Consider the following 10608-nt stretch of genomic DNA (forward strand, 5'->3'; position numbering starts at 1 on the left):
AATAGCTTGTTGGAAGACTTTTTTTAGTTTGGGTGTTTGGTGGTTTTTAAAAGCACATTATAAAGTTAATTAAGGATGCACCTCTTTTTTCCAAGAATTTTAGGCCTTCAAATTCATGAATATAGAGAGCTGATTGTTAGCTTCTTTAATGTGGCTATTTTACTTCAAGTGTACAGCAGACAGCAGAAACAAGAATGTCACAGAGGAATTGAGCACACACAATAAAAGCTCAGAAGCAATTACAGTTTCATTATGTAGCCTTAAATCCACATATAAATACGTTAAGACATTTATATTTTAGATAAACTACCCTTCAGCAATTGTGAAAAATCATTGAAGAGAAAGACAAGAAGATAAAAATTCACTAACATGGTGCTGGAGGACTTGGCCATTAAAGTCACATCTTCTGAAGAAACATGTAAACACTTTGTAACAACATTTCATCTGTAACTGTTAAACTGGAAAAAAGGCTGAAAAAAACCTGTTAAACTGGAAAAAAGGTCTCCAAATGGATTCAACACATAACAGAAGCAAAAAAAAAAAAAAGGCTAGGCTAGGATTTTTTTCCCTCTGGATCTCACTGAAATTTTAACATGACCAAATGCAAGTCCTTAATAAGTTACAGACAAAGGCAAGTTTTCTCTTTTAATAGGGAGAAAGGAGTGTATTGTTGAGATTTGTCATATACATACAATTATCTGCATTGTTATGGAGATTACAGAACAAAGGTCCAACAGATCCACTTCTAGATCTTACAGCCTTGTCCTTTCCCATAATTATTGTCTTAAAATTGGATTTCATTTAACACATTCATAATACCAATATCTACTAGTGCTTAGCATGTGCTAAGCTTAGGGGTAGTTCCAATTATTTTTAAATGGATGTGGCAATGCATTTAATTTATCATTCAAATGAGCAATTTAATAGTACTAATAAGGCAAGAGGTTTTTTAGGTGGTTGTAAGAATCTTAAAACTAGTACAAAGTTAATTAGAATAACTGGCTAGTCCATCACTCACTTGAAAATAAATGCAAAAGAAACTTTCACAAAAATTTCTTATTTTTTCCTTTCATCTCAGACACAGGACTTTGAACAGCAGAGATATTGAATTTTTTAAAAATACCAACAAACAACTTTTATCCTGCAAATATTAATGCCACTCCTTTACCAGATGTAAGAGTACGTTGGTCTCCTTTCCTCAGCAGTCTGGTACAAAATCTATCAGAAACTCTGAGTTTAGAACACCAGGCCTGTGTCTGCAACATGCTCAGTGTGCCAGATAAAAATGCCCGATCCTGACCTCAAAGTTGGGCTGTTCATTTCTCCCTGGTGCCCAGCTGCACAGAATTAGAGGTGAATTACTCTGGAAGTTATGCAAAGATAACGAACTTGCCCTGAGAAAGAACTTCTTCTTTTTTGTTGAAGATACACGCTTACAACGACTGTGGGAAGGAAACTGTGGTTACAATTCCCGTATTTCCCCTCTATAAAATAGAAAAGTATAAATCCATAGAAGGTGAAACCATCAAAGACCTCAGTTAACCAGGCACAGCCTACTTAACAAAAATATCACATCAGAAGTGACCACAAAAAGGATATTTTCATTGGTACTGAACTTCAGGCCAAGTATTAGAAGAAGCAGCTGACCCTGCAAGCAGATGGAAAGAATACTAGAATTTAAAAAATATAATTCATGTAGCAGGAAAGTCATGGACTCAATTCTAAACTTGATTATAAATGGGCAATTATAAAACGTGCAGTGTCAAGAAGACATTAGAATTGCCATCTCTACCTTCACTAGAGAAAAGCAAATAAAGAAAACAGAATTTGATGATCCAAAAGGATCCTACCGATTTGTTGTTGTTCATTTTATTTCCTCCTTGATTTATAAGTACTTATAATTATGTAAAATTCCTGCAGAATCAAAGACCATGATCACAAAAGGAAGAAAGCCCTAAACTCCCTTATTAACACAATACAATTTTACATATGTAAATTTGATGCCAGCCACAGGCACCCATTCTTTTCCTCACATTGTGTTTCATAAAAAGTCACATTTACTGTTTAAAAAGTACAGTGAAACCGTGGCACATCTCACATTGTACTAAAACCACCAGCAAGGGTGAGTCCATCTCTTTTGATGGTTCACACTGTTACTTTCTGCTAATGTGCATTTCTTTCACCTGCATCCCAGAGGGAAACAGCGGAAGCCCTTCTCTTTGTCAGCCAAAAGCACATCTTGGTCTCAGAGAGCTCACCTGTCCCAAATCCCTGCTAGCACACAAAACTGGTTGCCTTTCCAATCCAGATGTCCCTGGTGGTGGAAGCCTCGTCCATTTCCACACCAGCATCCACCCTGCTCTTTCCACTTCAAAGCACAGAGGCCACCTTGCACAAAGTCAAGCAGCAGAGCAGGTTTTGACAAATAAAGACAAAGATGGGACCTCTCTTACTATGAATTCAGATGAAACTAACAATTCACCTGTCCTTAAGCTGATGCAGACAGATGAAGGCAACTAAAATGAAGTCTCACCATTTTCCCCTTCTGAATCATGAGACCTTCAGGAAAAATAAGTTGAAAGTTTCAAGGGGACAGTCTGGGAATCAGTTGTCTGAGCTACTTTGGGCATGAGGAAACGCTGGGAAGGAAAGGCAGCAGAAAGAAGCAATTTCCACTTATCTACAGGGACTGTTGATCCTGCAGGCACAACAACTGCTACAGGGAGGCAGCAGGAAGCTTTCCCAGCCTGTACTACCATGGATGGTCACAAGCTTTGCTGCTCATATAGGCTGGCCTGTCCCAAAGCTAAGCTCTGCTGCCCCATCCTTTGCAGCACCATCCTGTCTCATGAGTCAATATGGCACTCACAAACTCACAGTCTTTTGAATGGCACCCTCTGCATGGCTCTCTCCTTTGAGAAACTGAGCTGGTAGAAAATAGAATTTGGAAGTGAGGACTCAAAATCAGGTATGTAGAAACAGTCTTGCCAGCAGTGACCTGCTCATGTGTGTATATAAGAAAATAAACAAGGATGCTTATTCAAAGTGCTCTAATTTACTAGAATCCAAGTGCACAAGAGGAAATAATGACAGAAAGCTCTGCCTAAGCTCCACCACGACGGGGGGAATGCAGAAACAAAAGCCACCAGCATTCCTGTGCAAAAACACCCTGCAGAGCCATCTACCATTGCAGAGACAAACCATCAGCAAGCAGAGCAAGATGTGTAACATCATGAACTGGACCAGGAGTTCCTCTTACAGGCATGCAGAGCTCCCTGTCTTAACACCCGCCTGCCAAGACATCCATGAATGATTCATTTTAACACACTCCATTAAAAAAAAAAAGTCCTGCTGAACTAGCAGAAGCTTTTAAATATGCATTTAAAGCTATGCCAATCTACATCCCTCAATGACCAAGGACAGGCTACCCTTTCCACAAAGCTGGTCTGCACAAATAACCCTCACTGGGGAGCACTCCTATGCAGGCTAGGTTCAGCCAAACTGCTTGCAAGCTGGCAGACACCAACAGAATAGTGGCAAAAGGAAGTAAGGAATTACTCTGAGAATGCAGCTGATCACAGAGGCAGCTGTGTTGCAGATACAAATAACAGCCTAACAAGGGAAAGCTCCCAGCCACTCACCTGGACTATGATGGGAGAGAGGGCTCCAGCACTTTGGGGCTCAGAAGTGCTAAGAGACTGCATCTGCTTACCAGGCCACAAGAGACAGGCTGTAATTTGCAATAAAGGTCTGCACCTGACGTTCAAGTCTTTACTTGGTAATTTTAAAGTCTCAGAAGCAAAAATTTTTACCTTCAATGAGGAAAATGGGGCTGAAGTTCACACAAATTATTCCTTATATTCAAGCCCTGGCTCATTTGGTGCACAGAACACAAAACCAGTACTACAGTATGTGGACATCATTCTCCTGCACACCACAAAGCCAAACCAATCAACCAAAAAACCATTAGGCCCTTCCGATAAACAAAACACCCAACCCAACATTTAAAGAAAACACCCACATTCTCAACCCTAAAGCAGAAGCCCACATGCAGAACATAACAAAACCTTTGCATGCAATAGGAGAGTCCCAGTGACACGCTAGGTATTTCTTTTCCTTGTTCAGTTTGGCTGAAACTGTACAGAAGAATGAGAAAAATCAGAAATGCACGAAACAAATGGGAAGTACAAGAAGAACAGGAAACAAGCAGATGGGCAGCACTGGAGAGAAAAAGACTTGCAGGCACTGGCTAGGAGAGCCTGAAGGTGATCCTAGCAGGGCTCCCTTCTCCTCCCCAGAGCAGTACTTGTGTCAAACACAGCCTTAGCCCCCTTCCCCCTCATACCAGCTGGGTTTGAAGCACCAGGTAAAGCCAAGGTCAGGTCTGGCACCACAGCAAACACCAACATCCTCCTTCCTCCTTTAGAGCTGCCATTTCTTTTTCTTTATAGGTGCAATTTCTTCAATTCTGAGACACAGTTAAAAGCACAGCTACCTTTTCTCCTATTGCATTTCTCCATGTGGAGAAAGAAGCTTTCCTACATTGCCTTTGGTATCTTCATGAAGACCAGAGAAGGAAAAGAGTGATGGGTGGACTGCTTGGTTTCAAATATCAAGGGGTTCTTCCAATTTCCTGATGATGATAGGAAAAGAAGTACTTTCAGTGACGTGCCAAATACCAACAACATTTATGGAAAGATATGGACATAGCTTTTCCTGCCTTTTCCACTGAAAGCCCATGAAGGCCATAGAAGATAACTAAATGAGGCCATGCATTTATCAATTCAACTCTGGTTGGACCACATTTACATGTCCATTCTTTGTTGGATTACAGAAATACTTTTCCCACTTAATCTTGGATTTTCTCCTGGAATTTTGGATTAATAGCCCCAGGAGGCCTGTTTATGTGCAGATACATTTGGGAACAGCTGGAAAGCACTTAGAGAAGAGCCTTGGTGTAGCCTTCCAGAGCAGTGCATCTGTTTTGTTCTTCTCTTTCTGTGATGCCTGATCACTCTTTCCCCCACACTCTTTGCTTTCTAACACTTCATATTAGCACATGTTTACCTACACTTCATTTTCTTCCCCCCTCTCCCAGTTGAAGTCTTCCCCTACACAGTCATCTCCTGCTGAAAATTAATTTCCTACTGATAGCTCCATTTAAGGCAAAGTTCTTTCACTCACCTATCCCTACATAGCAGTAGGCCCTCTCTGCTGGAGAAAACTCAGCTAGCTCCTCCTACACTTCCAGCAACCTTTCACGATGTTCAAGGTACAATTTGCATTCAAATTCTGGAGTCAAACTAAAAGCATCAGGCTAACAACCAGATGTGCAGCCACCAACTAGTTTAGTAGTGTCTCTTGCCTTTACTCATCCTGAGAATCTTTCAAGCAGGCAAGTAAATGTCATAGGCAGGCTTTGCACCTACAAACATCCAAGTACCCAACCACTCTCCAGCACTGTCAAAATGCTCCCTCTATGATACACTGTAACTCTAGGAAGGAAATGCATAAATTAAAATTATATAGATTATGCCCTGCACAATGAACAACCAAAGATTTTAAAGCAGCAGCAATTTTGCTCATATTTAGAAACTCCAACCATAAAAAAATTACATGCCATGAAAATTCTCAACAAAGACTTGCATGTAGCTCCCATAATTGAGGAAGTACTAATAATAGCGTGGCTGTTTGCACAGACAACATTTCCACTGTGAGCCTCAATTCTGATCTCAAATATGCAGAAGAAGATATTTTGTTGTGTGCTGCTGGCTGGAGACTCAAAGTATTGGAAACCATGTGAGAGTGCTGCAATGTGCAGCCAGCCTATGCCTCTAAGGAAGCACATCCATGCCACACTGAAGACAAAGCCTCCATTGAGCCCTGCAGAAGGTGCTTGTCTTGTGGGGCTTTGTAAGGAACATAAAGAAGCTCAGGAAATTAACCTGTGTTGCTGTTGTAAACAAAAATTAAAGCAATCATCATACAAAAATAACCTGGCCTGGCAGATGAAAAGTTTATTTCTATGCTCCTCAGCCACAAGCAAACTCTGTTCACAGCTCCAGCTTCCCCTTCTGGTCTGTGCTGCCTAAGGTCAGGCCTGCTCAGGTCTCCAGATCAGCAATGCTCATACCTGTGTTTTTAATAGTGGCCATTAAAGGGTTTACCCCAGAAGTACATGCACAGAAGCAGCAAGGGAGCCTCACATTTCTCTAGCTTTATTATTTTGTAAGCCTCTAAATGAGCTGCATGTAGACCAGTCACAAAGTTAAATGGAAATTACTATTAACTTCTTCTTGCATCTGCTGAAGATTACCCAGAATAATTTCACAAACTAAAATTTAAATTTAGTGTACTACTCAGAGGAAGACTCAACAAGGATGATTAATAATGACCAATATATAGCAGACATTATCTCACATGCAACATACACACATGGCAAGCTCACATTTGAGATAAGATGGTTCTTCATTTAAACTTCTCACTTGAAAATTCAGACCAGTAATTAAGTGATAATCCTATATAATCAACTCACACAGTATCAGTAGTTCTGTGCATGGAATAAGATGTAACAACAAGCTATTAGGTCCACATAAAAGGCATTTGTAATTCTCAACACCAAAACAAGCCCAAAACCACTGTCTGTTGCTCTTTTAGTACTAGATGTTATTTATCATATCACTGATGTGATCACTCTCAACAAGAAACAGAGAGCAAGGTTTGTTTTTTAACAACTCCAACCTTGCCCACTATGTTGTAACTCCTGAAAAATAAGCAAGATGCTTATCCTTGAGTAAAAGGCACCACAGAAAGATCATGTGCCCATCACACCACTGAGGAGCTGCCATGACACAGCTATTCCACAGCTCCGGCTGCTTCCCGGTCCCTGCGTGTGGCTGGGCCCACAATGGTGCCAGTGTGCAGTGCTGTCCCCTCTCCGACCCCACAGTCATCTGAGAGGCAACACAGAGGCCAGAGCCAGCCAAGAGCCACTTCCACCCCAGCCTTCCCACTCAGGGGCTGGCTGGAGACTGCAGGGAAGAGGCAATAGTTCCTACTGGCAGCACATGAAGCCCAGCTCATGCCACATGCCTGCCAGCTGCTGTCACCTTCCTCCAGCAGCTACATGCCTCCCCAGGCAGTGCCAGGCCATGTCCCTGCACCTGAGCACACACCACACCTCAAACAACACCAGCCAACTCTAACACCTGCCTGAGCCTATGCAAAGAGCCCTACACAAAGAGCAAAACTTGGCCCTGTTAGAGAACACCCTCATTTTTAGAGGGCAAGACCTCATCTGCCCAGTTAGAAAACATCCTCATTTTTACAGGGCAAGATCATGTGAACAGCACTGGAACGGCCAACAAGATTATTGCACTTGAAGCAAGGCTTTACATAGGCATCCTTACAGCCTATAGAAACATAGTGACTTTTCAAATATGAGTTATCCCACCCTAAGTGGCTACAGTGAAATTTAGTAAGAGGGTGATTTGCAGAATCACACCATCAGTGAGCACCTGGTTTACACCCTAGTCCTCCAAGGGAAAAAATCCTTAAGGACCTTTCTCCCCGCCTGTCTGCAGTCCAAGCACGTGCTCTTCATGGTCAAAACTCCACCAGGTGCTGATCAGCACTAGTTAAGAAGCCTGAGAGTCTCAGTAAACTGAGACTTCCTCACCTCAGCTTTCACATTCACAAGTACAATCAAGTCAAAATTGAGAATGTTGTCTGATAAACTCTCAGTAGTGACACTATGAGCTGAAGGGTCCCCACCTGAAGTTACGAGCCACACCAAAATCTGCAGGTCTGACCTATATCCTGTAGTATGTTGATAGGACCTCTGATAACATCAGGGTTAACAAGACCTAGCTGAGGGTCCACAGCTGGGTCCCAAGATGATGAATGCATAAAATTAACTACATGTAATTGAGGAGCAGCTCCACTTTTTTTAGTATTATTATTAATCAAACTAGACACCAATTAAGAGCCTGACTTAAGAGAACATTAGAGATCACTAAGTCACAAGATATCATACACAGCTTGAGAAGAAAAACTGCAAACAACAGAGGTCATGGCAGGCAGATCCTGCAAGACTGTACCCAAAGAGAATCCAGGCCTCCTCTGAGGTCTTCCAAAATGCTGGTATACTTCAATATCCAATTCTGTTTCAGCTCTTACTCAGAAGAGATTTTAAACCTAGGCTTGGTACAACAACAAACAGAGATCAAATGACAAAACACTGCAAGGAACCCCAAACTGAAACAGATGAGACGAGACAGCAAAGGTTTACAACAGTCAATTGCAGCCAATGGCCGCGATCACAAGCTGGCATCAATGCAAGGTAAGGAAAAAGTAGTCAAAAATGTAAAGCAGCAGTACAGTTCTGCTCTGCAGCTCTCAGGCAGATCCGTCACCACAGATTACTGAGCACCTTGGTTCCTATCAACACACATTCACACTTCTGTAGCAGAAACCATTGAGGCAGAGAGGACAAGAGGCTACATCTGGAAGCAAAAGTTCAGCAAGCCCCAGAACACTGGAGTTCACAGCGGCCATGAAGCACTCCTACGGGAACACTGAGAACACATCAGCTGAGGGAAGCAAGGCTGAGAGTCTGTGCCAGCATGCTGAGTGGGTCACCTGGCACGCCATTCTGATTTACATCAATGAAAGGTGTTCTTGGAAGGACACTCAGCAACACACGTGGGAACAGAGCGGGGCCTCAAAGCCAAGCGTGCTGGCCAAGGCCTCCTGCTGATCTGCTGCCCGGCACCGCTAGGGCTGCTCGCTCCGCACCACGGCAGCGTTTTCCCGGGGAAACTCCGCGCTGATCCCGAAAGCCGTACCCCAGCGGGTGATGTGCACCAGCGGCACGGGCGATGCGCAAAGACCCCCTTACCACACATACCCTATTAATGTAATCAACCAGCAGAGACACGAGGAGGGCAGGCTACAACACGGGGAGACGGGAGCCGTGCCTGTTGTACCCAGGGCAGCTTTTACCCAGGAAAACAACCGGGACAGCCTCATGCCCCGAAAGGAGCCACGCGGCTGCCCCGCCGGGTTAAACCCCAGCACAGCCGGGCGGGGGGCAGGGGGAGGCCGCGGGGATCCCGCCCCAGGTGAGCAACGCCCCGGCCGGGCCACACCGCGGCCCCAGCCTCCCCTGCCCTCCCCTCCGCGGGCGGCACCGGCGGAGCCGCTGCGGGACAAAGCCCGAGCCCGGCCGCACACCTGCCCTGCCGAGCCGCGCCGGGGGCAGGTGCGGCAGCCCCCCGCCTCCCGCAGCTCGGTCTCACCTCGGCCGGCAGCAGCAGCGGCGGCAGCAGCAGCAGGAGGCAGGGCAGGGGCAGCCGGCTCATGGTGGCGGAGAGCGCTCCCCGCTGCGCGCACGGCCGCTCAGCCCGACGCCGCCGCCCCCGGAGACATGGCCGGGCTGAGCCCCGCACCGCCCGGCGTCCCGGCCCTCCCCCGCGCCCCGCCCTGCGAGAGGCGGGGGGACGGGGCCGCGGGGAAGCCCTGCGCGGGGCGGAGTGAGGGGGCGAGCGGGGCAGCGCCCGCCGAGAGCCGGGCCGGTGCCCTCCGTGCGCCGCCGCTCCTCGCCGCCTCCCGCCCGCGGCTTCAATGGCCGTCTGGCAGCGGGCGGAGGGGCTGCGGCTTCCCCGCCTTCCCCCTCCCTCTCTCCCTGCCGGCATCTGACATCTCCCCCCGCCGGGCCGGGCCGGGTGAGGAAGTGGCTTTCTCCGAAAGTTTCCCGGTCTCCGTCGGCACCGCGGAGGGAGCGGCGCCGCGGGCGCGCCCGGGCGGCCCTGGCACGGTGCTCGGGGGCGGGCAATCCGCGGAAGGGTCAGGGGTAAGGCGAGGTTAACCCGGCCCCGGGGGCTCCGCTGCCCGCCCCGCCGCCGGCCGGAGGCGAGCGCTGCGCCGCCCGCCGCCACACGCGGCCCCGGCGGGGTAAGGGGCGCCCTTTACCCCGCCGGGGGTTTGCCGCAGTGAGGGGCTCTGCTTGGTGCACCATTTTTCATCCCCAAAGAGTCCCCCAAGAAAGTCTCATCCCGCTCCAGGCACGGGTTTGGACATGTTTTATCCATGTCATCAAAAGGGACGTGACATCATCAAACGCAATCACTTCTATAACCTTAACTTACTTCCCAGGCTCAGTGAAGTGTTCCGCATTTCATTCATCTTGGATAAGGGAAAGGGGAGGCAGGGGCAGTTTACAGAGCATATCTTTAACTACGGAAACACTGGCAGTCCTCATTTTCTCAGAAGTTTTGAGCTCATATGTTTGTCATTTCCCTGTCTTTTCTGAGCCCTCAAAACATATGCATAGCATTACGGAAGCAACTATTTCCATGGGAGTTCATGGGAAAATTCACAAGAATAAGGACATTGGGGTTGTTCTCTGGAAAAGAGAAGGCTCCTGGGAAACAGTATTAGAGCCTCTCAGTACTGAAAGGGAGCTTTTAAGAAAGATGGGGACAGACTTTTTAGCATGGTCCCTTTTTATAGGACAAGAAGGAGTTGTTCTAAACTAAAAGACAGTCACAATTCAGACTAGATATAAGGAAGAAAAGTTTTACCGTGAGGGTGGTGAATCACTGGAAC

The 10608-nt window shown here is 46.2% G+C and overlaps 1 protein-coding gene across 8 annotated transcripts in view; it reads right to left on the reverse strand.

Moving 5' to 3' along the window:
* LOC139590311 (receptor-type tyrosine-protein phosphatase eta-like) overlaps positions 1 to 9713 on the reverse strand; it is a 74427-nt gene extending 64714 nt beyond the window's left edge. For 6 of the 8 annotated variants that reach the window (XM_071427775.1, XM_071427779.1, XM_071427776.1 and 3 more), the window contains exon 1: positions 9300 to 9710. In XM_071427775.1, the coding sequence (XP_071283876.1) occupies positions 9300 to 9695 (396 nt within the window). In that variant the 5' untranslated portion in view covers positions 9696 to 9710. Of the gene's footprint in view, positions 1 to 9299 lie in introns of all 8 variants that reach the window. The other 2 variants (XM_071427778.1, XM_071427781.1) reach the window with 2 other exon arrangements.
* Positions 9714 to 10608: the final 895 nt, after the last annotated feature.

This window comes from Agelaius tricolor, unplaced genomic scaffold (assembly GCF_023055355.1).
Source record: "Agelaius tricolor isolate 1412-34295 unplaced genomic scaffold, bAgeTri1.0.p SCAF_5, whole genome shotgun sequence".
Lineage (NCBI taxonomy): Eukaryota > Metazoa > Chordata > Aves > Passeriformes > Icteridae > Agelaius > Agelaius tricolor.